A 16712-nucleotide genomic window follows, 5' to 3' on the forward strand; every position below is an offset into this window, starting at 1 on the left:
TTTTACATTTTTAAAAAAAGTAATCATTTTATTATTATGAAGTACTTAAACACATTTAAATTTCACTATAAATAGGAAAAGTGCAAGACAGTATTGGCTGATAGTGAAAGTCTTTACAAATAAGACTTCACGTGGAGTAAATGACAATGAATTCTTGAAATTCTTCTAGTGGTGCTCAGTGTCATTACAGAGTGTCTACAAGATCATCATCAGTCCATTCTTCCTAAAATAAAAAAGAGGGGAGAGGGGGGTAAGCTGATTTAGTTACATATGCTTTGTTGTAAACAACAAAAAAAATCTCAGCAGTGCAGCACAGGTTACATATTGCATCTCTGGATGTGTATGTAATTCATGGTCCTTCCTACCAGTAAAAGGAAATAGCATTTTTATAACAGTATGTGCCGGCAAGTTGAGCTATGTGGAAACACTCTGTATTTAAACAAAACAATCTACCTATCACTTTTCTTTAAGATAATTTAAGAAGCTACAAGTAAATTCATAGCTATGCTGACAGCTTCAGAAATGTATACGACTCAATCTTGTCACTAAGTAGAATTGTACTACTGTACTGGAACTTATACTGTGTAGACTAGGGGTGACCACTGTGAGCTGTCCCAGGCTAAGCACTACCAGGGCAGCTGTGGGTCAGATGTAATCAAATGACAGGCACTCACCTGCAAGCCAGATCCAATTAGCTGGTAATCCAGATCCAGCTCACAGGCTGTATTTTGCCTGCCCCGGGAGTAAAGGAGCATAAGTATAAAGTTGTTCAAAAAAGATTCTCCCTGTACCTAAAAAGTTGGTTGGTCTGCTAGGTTATATTCATACTATTGTTTAAAACTGAAGCTTATCTATGGTTTAAGAGACTGATAACAGACCACAAACCCACAGACCACTATACCAATGTCTACAAGACCAGCAATCATCTCAAGCAGATAAGAGCTTTTTTTTTTTTTTTAAATCTATAGCCATGCCCTCAGATACCACCACATCTGCTTGGAGAACTCATACCTCTGCATGCCCAGAGCCAGCCCCTACCAAGCCCTGCAAATAAAGGAGAGACAGGAGAAGAGGTTGGGGACAGGAAGGGAGGAGGGAAGGGACAAGGAAAAGGAGCTGCCAGACGGCTGCAGGGCCTGGTGGGGACTGGATCCAGATAAATGTAGGACAATCCGGGGTCTGAAGAGAGCAATCCAAGCAGCATACAGGGCAGGCATGAAGCAGACTTGCAGTCCCCTAATCACAGAGGTAGGGTCGAAAGGGACCTTGTAGATCTTCAAGTCCAACCCCTCACCTGGGCATCAAGCCTCTTCTTAAAGACCCCCAGGGTAGGAGCCAGCACCACTTCCCTTGGAAGTTGGTTCCAGCTCCTAGCTGCCCTAACTGTGAAGTAGTTCTTGCAGATGTCTAATTTAAACCCACTCTCCAATAATTTGTGTCCAGCCCTCTAGCAGCAGGTCTGAGCACTGCACATTAGAGATGGTATTAACTCCAAACATGAAACTAACTAGTGCTAATAGTGATCAACAGTAAACACACACTAACATTCCTTACAATTAGCACCTACTAACTTTAACACTTAATCTCACCATTTAACATATAAAAGAATAAGGAGTCTAATATTGGACACTTAGACCAACGTAAATTGATCCCACAAAACCACCACCAATCCTGACTGGGGTCAGTTTGCATGATCAGGGATGGCGCATCAGTTCAGCACTAAAGACTGATATAAATCAGAGGGGACAGGGCCCCCAGATCATTGCTGCTGTTGTGTGGAACTTTTCGTGTTACATACAGTACCATGAGTCTAATATTGGGCACTTTAAAAAGATCTTGAGGTAACAGTTCAGTAATTTTCTGTCCCAGAAAAGTCATTTTTCAAGTCTGTTACATAAACTAGATGCAACTGTTTTGCTTCCTCATCCAGTGTATATTTGCTTCTTCCACTTAGACTAATAAGGGCAAAACATTAATATATTATCCTGTAAACAGGAAAACAGTGAAAGATAGGAAGAAGTGGGAATGAATAGAAAGTTAGAAGGCATATCTACTCTTACTGCAGATATCAAGCGACTAAAAAATTAAAGTTTGAAACTGTAATTTCAACTGGGATGTTTACTTGGAATAAAGCCTCCAGGATATATGCAGTATGAACAGTTATTACAGTAACAGTGGAGAGAAAGTATCACTTTTCAACATTCGTGTTAGCTATTTGTAAACCAGACAATGTAACATCTGTTCACAACTCCCTCACCAAACAAATACTAACCTCATCCATTTTTGGTTTTTTGGTAATATATTCATCATCTTCATAACCTTTCCTCTTCTTCCTACACAAAAAAGAATGAACTATACATGTGATATTCAGTCATTTCAAAGCAACATCATCTGCACAACTATCATCTTTTCCTTTGACATTAAGTTGGATTTCTATTACATGTTTTCCTTTTAGTTAGAAATGTAGGTAAAGTTTCACTAATATTGAATTTGCTTTCACTTTGCTTCAAGGTAGCAAGGCAAAGTATTACCTTCTACACAAAACAGCAATCAAGAACATTTAGTATTTAGAAAAAAAAAAAATCTGTATATAATACTTTATACAACCTTTAATCCCTTCATAAACAGATTCTTGCTACATCCATTAAAAAAGTAAATATCAATACCTAACTTACAGACTTAACTGATATACTCATGTAACTTGCATGAGATGCTATATAAAGTCAGGTATATCTATATGGTACAATACAGTGCCATTCATATACGACAGCTAATTGCGATCAAGTCTGCATCCTTACTAGGAAAAGCATTGCCCTATTAGCCTAGCTGAGAAACTATACTGGTTGGCTATACCAGCTAGCTCTGGTATTTCTACACAGCACTATTTTATGCTGTATAGACATGTCTCAGTGGCCGCACTGAACAGAAAACCCTGATGGCCCAATTGTGCTTCACCACCATTAAACTTATATTCTTAAATGTTGTGGTGCAAGTTAGCTCAAATGACAGTTTAGCAGAACTGGTAAGCACCATCCAGAAGCATCAGGCTTATAAAAAACGGCAGAAAATATTTACTAGCTTTCTCACCCAGCTCCTCACAGAAGAGGTTAAATGTTCTTAGGCTGAAAGCTACCTAAATTACGAAGTAAAATTAGCTTTAATTTTCAGTTAAGCAAGTAAAGATTAACATTTTAAAATAGCAATTTAAAGATAAAAAAAAATCCTTTCTTAATGCTGAAAGTATCCTGGTGCAAATGCTGGAGAGGTCAACTAGGGGCCATGCTCTTCCTGACTTGCTGCTCACAAACATGGAAGAATTGGTGGGGAATGTAGAAGTGGGTGGCAACTTGGGCAGCAGCGACCATGAGATGACTGAGTTTGGACTCCTGAGGAAAGGAAGGAGAGCAGCAGGGTAAGGACCCTGGACTTAGAAAAAAAAGTGGACTTTGACTCACTCAGGGAACTGATGGCAGGATCCTCTGGGAGGCCAGTCTGAAGGGGAAAGGAGTCCAGGAAAGCTGGCCTTACAGAAACCTTTAAAGAAACCTTACTGACGACACAGGAACGACCCACCCCGATGCAAGTATGGCAGGAGACTAGTTCGGCTTAGCAGGAAACCCTTCACAAGGAAGCCTTCAAGAAGCAGACAAACGATTAGGGAGGAACATATGTATTGCTCAGGCACGCAGAAATGAAATCAGGACGGCAAAGTGCAGCTGGAGTTGCAGCTAGCAAAGGAAACGAAGGCTAACAAGAAGGGTTTCTATAAGTATGTCAGCAACAAGAGGAAGATCAGGGAAAGGTGTGTCCCTTACTGAATGGGGGAGGCAACTTAGTGACATGATATGGAAAAGGCTGAAGTACGCAATTGCCTTTAACTTGGTTGTCACAAACAAGGTCAGCTCCCAAACTACTGTACCCAGCAGCACAGTTTTGGGAGGAGTTGAGCAACTGACAGTGGCAAAAGAACAGGTTAGGGACTGTTTGGAAGAGCTGGACCCACACAAGCCTATATGTGATATACTCGGGGGTGCTGAGAGAGTTGGCCAGTATGACTGCAGATCCTCTGGCCATTATGTTTGAAAACTTGTGGCGATTGAAAGATGTTCCAGGTGACTTGAAAAGAGCAAATATAGTGCCCATCTTTAACAAACGGAAGAAGCAGGATCTGCATAATTACAGACCACTCAGTACCAACTCAGTCCTTGAAGAAATCATAGAGTAGATTCTCATCTAAGCACCTGGAGGAGAAGACAGTGATTAGGAACAGTCAGCATAAATTCATCAAGGGCAAGTCATGTCTGACCAACCTGACTGCCTTCTCTGAGAGGACTGGCTCTGTGGAAAGAGGAGAGCAGTGGACATGATATACCTTGACTTTAGCAACAACATTCTCACAAGCAAGCCAAGGAAGTATGGGTTGGACAAACGAACTAAGGTGGATAGAAAGCTGGCTGGATCTTTGGGCTTAACAGGCAGCGATCAATGATCAACAGGTAGTCGGCAACCAGTATCAAGTAAGTACCTCAGTCATTGGTGACACATCAGGGAAGCATGTGGGGCACATATCCCCACAGATTTAAGTGCTGAAAATGCTGCACATGGCATGGGGCTACAGCCTGGCTGGAGCTAGTGGGGTTGGTGGCTGTGGCATCAATAACGGGACATGGGGCAGCACCCTAGCTAAACCCAACATCCATCACCAGCGGGGGCAGCAGCACAGAGTTATAACACCAACTAGCAGCACTTACACACCACCTATTGCCTCAGGGGATAATCCCAAGGCCAGTTTTGTTTAATATCTTCATCAACCTAGAAGAGGGGACAGAGTGTACCCTCAGCAAGTCTGCAAATGACACCAAGTTGGGAGGAGTAGTATATACACTGGAGGGTAGGTCTAAGATTCAGAGAGACCTAGACAGATTGAAGGACTGGACCAAAAGAAATCTTAAAGAGTTTCAATAAGGAAAAGTGTAAAGTCCTGCACTTAAGATGGAACAAATCCAATGTACCAGTACAGGCTGAAGACTGAGTGGCTAAGCAGCAGCTCTGCAGAAACACACCTTGGGGTTGAGTGGACAATAAGCCGAATATGGGGCAACCATGTACCCTTGCTGCAATTAAGGCTAATGACATACTGGGCTGCATTAGTAAGAGCACTGCCAAAGAAGATCTGCTGGAGCAGATCAAAGAAAGTGATTCTTCTCCTCTACTTGGTACTGGTGAGGCCACAACCCCCACTACAGAAAGGATGTAGAAAAATCGGAGAGAGTTAGATGGCAATTAAAACAGTTATAGGCTGGGGCACATAACTTGAAGAAAGGCTGAGAGAACTGGGCTTTAGTCTAGAGAAGAGAAAACTGAGAAGGAACTTAAACAGCAGTCTTCACCTATCTGAAGGTTGGTTAACAAAGACGATGAAGCTAGAATGGTGGTCTTCAACCTTTTTTCATCTGCAAACCCCTAAGAAGTTTGAAGGGAGGTGCAGACCCCTCTGAATTGTAAGCATGGGTAGTCATGTACTTTGGTTGATCACAGTAATGTTTTTCAGATCCCTTAGACATAGTTTGCAGACTCCCAGAGGTCCACGGACCACAGCTTGAAATCCACTAAGCTAGACTGTTCTCAGTGGTGGCAGATGACAGAACAGGGTCAAATGCTGTTAAGCTGCAGCAAAAAAAGTTGAGGTTAGATATGAGGAAAAAAAAAAAACAAAACCTTTTTTCCTAGGAGGGCAATAAAGCACTGGAACAGGTTACCTAGACAGGTTGTGGAATTTCCATCCTTGAAGGTTTTTAAGACCTGGCTAGACAAAGCCTTGGTTGGTATGATCTAGCTGGGGGTGGTCCTGCTCTGAGCAGGGTTCAACTGGATGACCTTGTAAAATCCCATCCAGCCCTAGTTGTCTATGGGTCTACTTACGAATTTGTATTAAGTTCTGAACTGTGGCATTTCTCCAACTTCTGTTTTAGAGCAGCAACATCTTCAGGCTTAGGTGGTTCATATTTCTTTATGAGATTTTTCATGCCTGTAATAGTAATACCAAACATTTTCAAAACATTAATTTAGCAACAATTAGTTACTGAATTCTCACAGCACTTTCCCCATGAACTATATCAGCTTATTCCCAGGGAGCCTGTAGTAGTTTAGAACCTCAAGAGTACTAGCCTCTCACCCTTGAGCTCAGTCTAGAAGACCAGGTACTCTGTACTACGCTAAACATATCAATCAGTTTTTCTGAGAAATCTAGCCAAACCAGAAGTTTATGAAGAATTCAAAATGGCAGACCTTGCTTACCTTATAAAGAAAAAAAACCCAAAAGTATCCATTTAAAAAAATTACTTTGATATCAATGCTATAGCTACAGTGCAATGTACTGAAGAAATTTTAATTATATTGAAAGCTTCCCAAATTAAATCCTTGCATTTATCTAGCAAGTATTAGAGTACTTGAAAAGTCCTTTTTTAAAAATGGATTCATAAACAAAATCTCATCTTAGAAAATTCACCACATAACATTCTTTAGACAACTCAAGATTACATGTGTAAGAGTCTAAACTGTCATCTTACATCAGAGGATTTATTTTGAGTAGTGTCAAAATATAGGGTAAGCTTACAGCAAAGAACTAAACTTAAACTAGTTGTTAGCATCATGATTGTGGATTTCCTCAAGGCTAAGTGATAATGCAGAGTTAGCATTACTGTACTAGTGAGCATCAGGATATGCTGGTATGTTTTGCTATCAGCACTTCTTACAAACAGAGATCATGTCTCAAATCTTTTTAAAATAAACCTGATTTTGTCAAATTTGCAGTAAGCATAAAAGGAAAAGCAGACAACCATTACCAATTTTCTATACCACTATAAAGTGTCTGCTTTTGATATTTTCAAGTATCCTAGCTTAAGGGAAGTTTCTCCACAGAAATTATGATGGACAGCATAACATTTGGGGAAACATTCAACTTGCAAAGAAATAAGCAGTTTTTGCTTTTCTTTACAGTACAATGGCAGCTTGAATAATTCTACTTTAAGAGAGTAGGGGAATGAAAAATGAGTCACCTTACTTTTAAATCAGAAATTTAAAAATTTGGCCTAGAAGACTCTAGTAACTGGAAAAAAAAATAAACCACTGAAATAATTACAAGAGGCAAGAGACTAGAAATACAATAACCGAAAGATTTTATTCACTATTAATCTGTTTAATACTTAATTTTAATAATAAAACAGTTTGGAGAACTAAATCCTTAGAAGATTTTCATACCCTGTTCCTTTTATTAAGGCCTGACAGCTAACTATACAGGAAAACCTAGTTAGTTCAACAGCAGATATTTCAAAGCTGTTGTCACTCCCCAAACAAAGGGATAGGTTTTTGTAAGCATTACAATATGGATAATTTAATATGCAGCTATTTGAAATTCAAAGCCATTGTCTGGTCTCTTGGATCAGGAAAACCATGTGAATTTGAAACTCAGGAGACCAAAAAAAATACGGACTTTGACAGCCCTAGTTCACCTACTTACAAACTTTACTGACTGATAAGAACTAAGTGAGAAGTCATCCCAATGACTAAATTAAGCAGATGTCATGATCCTGTATATAGCACAAGGAGTTCCTAATCTTGAAACATAGCAACAATCTAGGGGCCCATTTTCCTCTGATTAGGTCAAACTAAGTGGCAAACTGTCCCACCAACCCCTTCTGCCCCGTGAAAAATCTCATGAAGCCCCTCCAAGGACCCACCTCCCCCGATCCCACAAAACCACCACCAATCCCAACTGATGGCAGTTTGGCATGATCAGGGATGATGTGCCAGTGCTGCTGTTGCATGGAACAACTCGTTGCTACATACAGTACCATGAAATTTACTTAATAGCATCACTGAAATAACTCATTTTGTTCTTACCGGTTAGCAAAATGGGCATGTGAGTGAACTAAGTCTGTATGTATCCATAGTAATTTGGATACACGTAAAATCCCTATGGGTACACTGATTTCAAAGTCAGTATTTTTTTTGGTCCCCTGCATTTCAATAATAATGAGGTTTTCCTGTATGAATACACATACACACACACACACAGCAAGTTTTCAAATAGCAGAGCTGTTAACATTACTTCATAAATACCAAGAAGAGATTAACAGAAATAAAAAATCCCCAAACTTAGAGCCTCTTTTAAGCCATTTAGAAGAGTCACAAAGTAGGGAAAAATAATCCAAGAGTAGCTTTAACATAAACAAAAATCTTTGCAGCTTACAAGTCATTTAGCTGAGAAAATGTACCCTCTAGTGGCATAAGGAATGATCTGCAGGCTTCTAAAATTCAACCCCAAATCAGAAAATGGCTAGGAAATAGTGTTACTACTTTTTAAGTGAGGAAAAATTAGGGAAGGAGAGGGAATATATACATTTCACCCAACACTGTAAAATTACAGCAGCATGCTCTGGTACCAAAAATAGTGCTCTCACTTTTAAGGGCTGTGTTCAATCAGCAATATGATACACCGAGTCTCTTTAGGTTACTTTATGCTTAACTTTGTGTTTTGTTAGCTATATTTTATTTTTCAGGTACCAATTAGTTTTCCAGTTTCTCTGTTCTTCCTGTAATCATTTTTAAAATGAAGCACAACAGCATACTGTGTTTTTCCAGCATGGTGCTACATGTTTGCATGCAACAGAAGTCTTTTCCAAAATCCCTACTTCAAATTATATAGCTGGGGCTGGAGGGAAGGGGGTCAGGGTCAGGGTGTGGGGAGAAGGGAAGAAGGCGGCGAGAGCATGCTCTCAGGACAGTGTTTACTTACATTTCATACCATCTAGTAGCTTGGATAGAGAAGGTCTGTTTTCTTTCAGCATAAGACTTTCTGATAAATAACTAAAAAAAGCATGAAAACATAAGTAAAAATATCGTCACTCGCTTGGCAACTTTAGACTTATTATGGTTAAACACAACTGAACAAATACTTCAGTTACCTGAATAAAAGAGCTAACTCTGAACACCATGGAGAAGATCTAATTGTTTTAATCAAACCGCTAGTCGTGACTAGGAATACGAATTTACCATTCTAAAGCTATCAGAAACTGATATTTTGTTTAAAAAAAAAAAAAAGTCATCCTGGCCTTTAACACTGCAGAGAAAGAAAAAAATTTTCATAAACAAACACCTGAGTGCTGTCTTCCCAAGTCAGCAGGCAAAACAGCTGAGGTGACTTCCCCCTCATTTCTCTAGGGATATTGACACAATGCTGTGTCAATTTTTAAACAAGAAAGGAAATAAACAGTTTTACTGTTGATCATTTAAGATGAAACATTCAGGTTATGATTATTTGCTCTTGTATGCTTGCTAACGCTTGTATGCTAATCCTTGCAAATCACAGGGTATGAGTGACAAAGGGAAGTGTATTGTCCTCTTTTCTCTTAGTATGTGCTACTTTTAAAATCTCACTTCATGCATTTATTTATAGCAAAGTACAAAATATTAACACATGAACCACAACATAATCTTGGTTCAGAGTGGTGACGCCTTTCAGTTGGGAAAGCTTTCGGCTCCAGTACTTTCTTTCCTCTCTTGTTCAAGCTTCCAACAAAGCACTGCTTCAAAGACAAACATTCCTGACCACATACAAATAAAAACATGGCTCAGACTTCTACTAAGCTTTACTTGAACACTATGCATTACCAGTTATCTGTATCTGTAATTCTTTCTTTCCCTTAATCCTTCTACTGATGAGCTACAACACATGTAGATCATAATCATAAAAAACACAACTCACAACCAAAGTTATTTTCATAGACATTAAGTCTGGAAGGGAGCTTGGAAGATCACTGAGTCCAGCTGCCTGCTCCAGGGACAGGAAATCAGCAGGGGTCATAGGATCCCAGCAAGATCAACATACAAGTGCCTCTTGAAGGCATTCAAAGTAGGTGCTTGAACTACCTCTGGCAGCAGTCTAATCCAGACCACGGGGGCTCGGACAGTAAAGTGGACTTGAATACGTTTTGCTTTATTAAATCAACACTCAATCCAAAAGGCAGAATGCTTCCAAAGTTGCACTAGTTTTTAGCCTAAAATAATCTCTCATACTACTACTGTTGGAGAGGTCAGTGTAGGTGGAGGGTGAAGTATTACTAGCCTGCTCTACAGGTGTCCTAACTAAAACAGCAATACAGGTTATAGTCATATTGGTCTACAGGCAAAAGGAATCAGAACTCTTGGCAGAGGTGATATCTTTTATTAATCCAACTAAATATTTGCAAAATAAATTCTTTATTTGCAAGCTTTTGGGCACAACCTTGAGGTACATAGACCGTTCTAGCTTTTATCTAATTTACACAAAATGAACTCTTCCAACCAGATCTTACAACACCTTCAGCTCTCCTGTGAAATTTGAATTTTCATTTCCACCTAGATGAAATTTTACAATCTTTGCATTCTCTTATGCCTGAAGATGGGTGTGTGTGCCCAAAAGCTTGCACATAAAGACTTATTTTGCAACTATTTAGTTGGTCTAATAAAACATATCACCTCTGCCATGAGTTTCAATTCCTAACTAAAAAACCCAACCTTTTAAGCATATCTTTATACTAGCCACCATCTTGAAAGGCTAAAATAAGTTTTCCTACAACAGGGAATCAAGGTCAGACAGTGGAAGAATGCAAACAATTCAGGACCTTCTAGCCCTGTTAGTATTATTATAAGCCACAGATAAGAAAAAAACCTCTTGTAAATTTATGACTTCATAAAACACATTTAAGGAAAAAAAAATTGTTAGATCTGCTTAGGGTAGACCCAGTTCTGTGATTTAAACAGTCAGTCAGTCTGGCCTATGTGTACAGCAAAGACAAGGTTCAGTGTTTAAAAAAAAAAAAACCAAAAAAACAAAACAAAAAACCCCCAAACCTTTCTGGATATATATTCCACATATTAACACTCTCCTAGGTCTTACCTTAAAAGCATGACCCTCTAAAGCTTGAAGAAGCACAAATTAAACATTCAGATATGCATCAAGATGTTTCAAGTGTAAGCACTTTTTCAATTGCTGGGCTAGGTGGAACAAATGCATATCCCACAGCCAGGCTATTTTTTTTCAGTCACTCAAACTGGTCATTTCAGCTAACTTAAGAAATTCACTCTGGTCATCCAAAGAGTGAAAAAATAGCAAGAACACTATTTCTCAAGTTATGAAGGATTAAAAACAGGGTCCTAGCAAAACACATTTCAATTTTTAGTTACAGCAATGCCTGTCTGCAACCATTAATATAACGCAATCTAAATTCATAAGACAAGGTTAAAAGGCATTGAGGCATAAAACTGAAACAAGGTTGTCACACAGGAAGTATCCAGAGTAACCAAACTGGTTATGTATTTCTGAAAATAAATATGTACTATACATACATATATATTTTTAAAGTTCCCAATTTAAAGACAGTCAAAAACATCTTCTGACATCCCTAAACCAACAGTGGCTGAAGCCAGGGAGGGTACGACAGCAGGTGGATTATATCAGACACGCCCTGTAAATACGCTGTCTCTCTAAAGGATCTACTGTTTGTCACCGTTGAAGACAAGAAAATAATAGAAGGGGGAGACAGGCAAGCAAGATGGTGATGCTGTTCATGCTATAATAGAGGTAAGATGAGTCTCTAGTACAGCCCTCCAACCAAAGAAATAAGCTAGCACAAAAAGGGCAATAAAAACACTGTTTCCTGAGCTAGATGGACCATTGATCTGACCCAGCATGGCACTCATGTTGTTAATTTGTTTTAAATATTTCTACAATTAAATTTTATCCCCCTAAAGCATTAAAACTTGTCTTGGATCCAAGTTTTTAAAGTAATAACTAGAGAAAGCCCTTGCAACTCTCAGTTGACAGACAGCAAAAGTCTGCAAGGAAGAGTTCTACAAACTATAACTCCCAGTGTCAAGTGGGAAATTGATCAGCCAAACAATGCCAGTACTTTAAAGATGATTTTAAAGCACTTAGCCAGTTTTCACTAGTCCATTTCCATGGAAATGGAAGCTGAAATAATAGCCAGATGCACAGGTTGAAGATTTTGTAAGTTTTAGCTGCTTCTGCCAGCTAAGAGAAGTGCCATTTTCTAAAGAGTACTTAAGATTTCAGAATCAATAAAGCTATTAAAGTGCTTCTTGAGGTGCTCTGTACCTTCAGTTCCCATTAGAAGCACTGGAAAGAAAGGACGTGCAGAACCCCGCAGGATTGAATTGAAAGTCTTTAGTGTTTTAAATGGGGAATATGAAATCAGGTTGGAAGCAGAAGCCTCAGAGGAATACAAAAGCCAGACACCAATTACCCATATAGTCCAACATCTTGTTTCCAACAGCAGAGGAAAAATACAGTAATGATATTTCACAATACTGAAATGCAGCTGGTCAAGTGCCTCTTTTCAGAGTCTTTATCTGTAAACTGTGCAATAAACCCATACTTAACCACCCACATAAAGGGTTCTAACACCTGGAACAAAAGTTAATCCAAGGAACAAATTAGTCTTTTAAAACCATCCTTGCTTAAAAAATAAAATTCTACCTTTCCATATTAATTCCTGCCCTGGAGGCACTGGATAATATGGCAGTGAGAGCTATTTGTGAAGGGGTAAACAGGAGGTAGGCATCTGTCAAAGCTACTCGATTGAGAAAGTCATCAGCTGTTTTCCTCAAAACTTCTGGGTTTTCTAACATTGGATAACGAGTCTGGAAAACAAACATTCGGTCATTACTTCTACTTTTAGTATTGTTATATGATCTTTCCAAGTGAAAAACCGTTCTTCATCTTCTAATACAAAAATAAGCAATACAGAATTAAAAATATATATATTTGGGGGGCGGGGAAGGAATGAAGGCTGAAAGATGATATAATTTTTCTTAAAAAGCTCTCATAAAATACTTAGTGACCATATCTAAAACCCTGTGATTTTTTTTTCATTTATTAATTTAAAAAACCACACTGGCATTTAACACTTTAGGATTTCTCCTTGTTGAGAGATCATCAGGGATCCAGGTTTTCCATTTGCTGTGGAAAAATCACAAACTTCTTCCCTTGATAGACAGAAACACAGATCTTTTCTTTCAAGAGAGAAAAAAAAAAAAATCACAGATTTCTCCTTTAAAAGGAGAAAAATGCAGGAAACTATAGCTTTTTCCCCTTGCAAGCTAGAAGCAGGATGTCATGCACATAGCAACCAGGCAGGGTGGTGAAGAGCAGCTCCCTCCAGGTAAGTCCATAGGGTGGGGTCAGACAAGAAAGGGCACAGGAGACACGGCAGGGGGAAGAGCAGATGTCCCCCAACACTTCTGTGCCCACAGCATGGCATGGGGCTGCAGCCAGGCCAAACCAGCTACAGGAAGCAGCTGCCTCCATGGCTTGGGAGTGAGGAGCAGGATGAGGGCACCTGCATATCAGAGCTGCTAAGTGCTACAAAGCAGCTGGATTTACAACCTGGTGAGCAAGGGAGACAGGGGGAGCTCTGATTGTCTACAATAAAAAAACCAAAGTATACAGGCATTTAGAAAAAAAAATATTATAATGATTGAGGCCCTGGTAGGCTTCTAAATTGCTTTAAAGTTGTGAAGATATCAATAAAACACTGAGTTCAACTGATATATATATATATATATATATATATATATATATATATATATATATATTAGTGATGTTTCATTTTTGCCACAGAAAAATGCAGATTTTGAAGTTTTTAAATCAGAGAATTTGGGATTTTTAAACAGAGAAAAATCAGGATCTTTGCAGGTCATCATGCAAAGCTCCTCTCCCCAATCTGGCATACTCAAATTTACCACATTTACTCACATACCACATGCACTTTCTTCCTAATAATCAGCCTTCCAAAAACTGGGTTGCATACCATAAACAAGGAAGCTGATTTTCTACCCTGAACAGAAGCACAGAAACACTGTGGATGCTAACAGGGACAGATGCGAGGTAGGTGGGAGAAGAGGGGAGAGGTGAGGAGTATTTAGTGCAGTCACACCCCACTTTGTTCCTGCTCCACCTAAAGTTTAAAACCAACTGCCTGACAGCAACAGGAAGCCAATTAGGTAATTAATGAGTCAGTTGACTTCAGGGCTTCCACTGATCAAGATATTCTCTCTTCAACAACTTTGCTATCAGTAAGCTACTCCTGGTCTCTCCTCTTACTTCACATCCCTACAGACTGTTTTGAACTCTTTTCAAAATCCTAGATCCATCCATGAAGTCCATTCTTCAGCAGCAGCTACAGTTTCAGCTCTTGGCTAAGCAGCTGAGAGCTGCTAGCAATTCAGCTGCAAAAAGGTTATAATTGCAACTTCTCAAGCAGGAAAGGGAAGGTGATCTAACTGAAGTTTAAGCTTTATCCCTGCTCCATGCAGTCATAATGCAAGAAGAATCTCTCTCTTCATTCTACTTTTCCAATACAAGGTAGATGTCTTACCTGAGGGCATGCTGTACATGAGAAAATATAATATTTAAAAAATTAAGCAAACTGCATTCTTTTGATTCAGAGGTCATGCATGTGACCAGGTTTCTTTCCTTAAAACTGGTAGCAGTTAAACAGCCTCACTAGAAGACTGACCCACTCATAGGGCAGGCCCCTGTGAAATAATGTTTCAAAATTTTGCAAGCATCATGTGATATTCTAAAAAGGTAAGCAAACCTTATTCTAAAACACAGCCATACATTTATGTAACACGACAATTTTTTCTACATGAGAAATTAAAGAATTACCTTCAAATCAATTAAAAAACCCTCAAATGGTCTGTACGGGTTGTGTACTATAAGATGGAAGTTCAGCTGCTGAATTAGTAGTAATTCATATTCCAAAATTTGTTCAAGCGTCTTCTCTTGCCCTATAGGGCTCTCCCGCAGGTTACCAACGAACTGCGCACTAGACACATTGAATTCATCTACTTTACACGCCAAGAATGCACATGTTAACCTTGAAAAAGAAACATCATAAATAAAATTTAGTTTTGGGCCATCTGTCTTCATAAAGTTCCTGTTCACAAAACCCGTGCTCCCTATTTTGAAACAACAGCATTCTCAATACAAGAAACAAATTTCCACTCAGAATACAGTAAGAACTCTTCAACAGTTGTATTTGAATAATATAAAGATTTGGGACCCTTCTATTCTCAAAGCCTCTGAAGTTTTGCAAATTACTGGATATGGCAGCATTGATAAAAAACTAAGAATAAGATTCAAAATGTATTGACTACTTACATTATTATTCGAGGATGATACTCCATCACAGAATTATTGAGGTAAAAACGCTTAAAGTACATGCAAGCTGTTCCCTAAATTTAAAAAATAAGGCCTATTTAGGTAGATTACAAACTAATATGCCACATGAAATGTACGCATTGAAAAAGACACTGAGCACCCACCGTTCCATGACTCTGTAGGGCAGGGGCATCACACTTGCCTGTTCCACAGGTGTGGGGCTGGACTGAGCCCCATAGACCTCCCCCCACTCCCTTCCCCATCATACCTGACCAGACCTGGCCCTGTTCCAGCCATGCAGGAGGGATACAAGCCTGGCTTTGACTCCACTGTGCAGGGCTTGGAAATTCAGCACCACGGGAGATATGGCTGCTAATTGCCCCTGCTCCCTGCCACTACAGTCCTGACCTGTAGACAACCCCATGGGCTGGATTCAGGTCCCACAGACCTCCTCCTCTCCTATTCCATCATACCTGACCAGGCCTGGCCCCAATCCAGCTGTGCATAGCCTAGCCTCCACCTGGCTGTGCAGGAGAGATGGCCACATCCATCACCCCGACTCCCTGCCACCGTGGCCCTGACCTGCAGGGGAGCCCTGTGGGCTAAATTAGGACCTCATGGACTTCCTCCCCTCCCCCCCATCCTACCTGATCAGGCATGACCGGGTCCAGCCGGGCAGGCTTGAGAATCCAGCCGTGGGGGAGAGATGGCCGCATTCATCACCCCGCTCCCTGCTTCTGGGGGGGGCCTCACGGGCTGGGCCTTGAGCAGCCCCCAGTCGGTACCAAGGGGCAAACCCCCCTCCGGCACCGATCTTCCCCAGGGCAAGCTCCCCCCCCCGAGCAGGGGCAATGGCCCCGGGCCACTCACCACCACGGAGCGCGGCATGGCGGGCTTGAAGGCGGCGCAGAAGTCTAGCAGCCGCTTCTCGTAGTACTTGCACAGCGCCAGCTCCTCGGCCGGCTCCAGCGGCGGCGGCAGCGGGGGGTCGCTCGGCGGCACCTGCGGCACAGCGCGGCTCACAGCGGCTCTGGGCCCCCCGCCCGGCCCGGCCCGGCCCGGCCCGGCCCGGTGCTGCCCCCTCCCCGCCCCGCCCCCAGTACCTTGCCCCCAGCCGCCGCCCGGCAGCGGCATCTTCGGTTGGCGTCGGCGCGGCAGCGGCTCAGCTCGTCCTCGCCGCGGAAGGTCCAGTGCCGCCGTTGCGTGCTGCTGTGGTACATCGCGGCCTCCGCTCCCAGCGCGCCCCGCGCGGCCTACATCTCCCAGCGCGCCCCACTGCCAACGGGCAGTCCCGGCATGCCCCGTGCCCCGTGTAGGTCGGGGGGGAGGTGGCGTTTCCCGGCATGCCGTGCGGCAACGGCGTGTTTGCGGGGTATGCTGGGAGTTGTAGTTTCCTCCAAGCGGGGGTGGGAGGCGACTGTAGGTGACCCTAGTGGCTCCCGGCCCTCAGGGCGGGTTCCCAGCAGCTTGTGGAGGATGCTCCCAG

General features: G+C 41.2%; 1 protein-coding gene across 1 annotated transcript; it reads right to left on the reverse strand.

The window, feature by feature from the left end:
- Positions 1 to 16504, reverse strand: CCNH (cyclin H). Its single transcript, XM_090038224.1, has 9 exons — positions 16330 to 16504; positions 16097 to 16228; positions 15227 to 15300; positions 14732 to 14942; positions 12539 to 12702; positions 8798 to 8868; positions 5923 to 6028; positions 2273 to 2333; positions 1 to 223 (listed from the first exon to the last, which is right to left on the reverse strand). Exons 1-9 carry the CDS (start codon positions 16444 to 16446, stop codon positions 185 to 187), a joined length of 975 nt encoding a protein of 324 aa, XP_089894350.1. The 5' UTR covers positions 16447 to 16504; the 3' UTR covers positions 1 to 184.
- Positions 16505 to 16712: the final 208 nt, after the last annotated feature.

The sequence above is a fragment of the Crocodylus siamensis genome, chromosome 3 (assembly GCF_052110815.1).
Source record: "Crocodylus siamensis isolate JL-2025a chromosome 3, ASM5211081v1, whole genome shotgun sequence".
Classification (NCBI taxonomy): domain Eukaryota; kingdom Metazoa; phylum Chordata; order Crocodylia; family Crocodylidae; genus Crocodylus; species Crocodylus siamensis.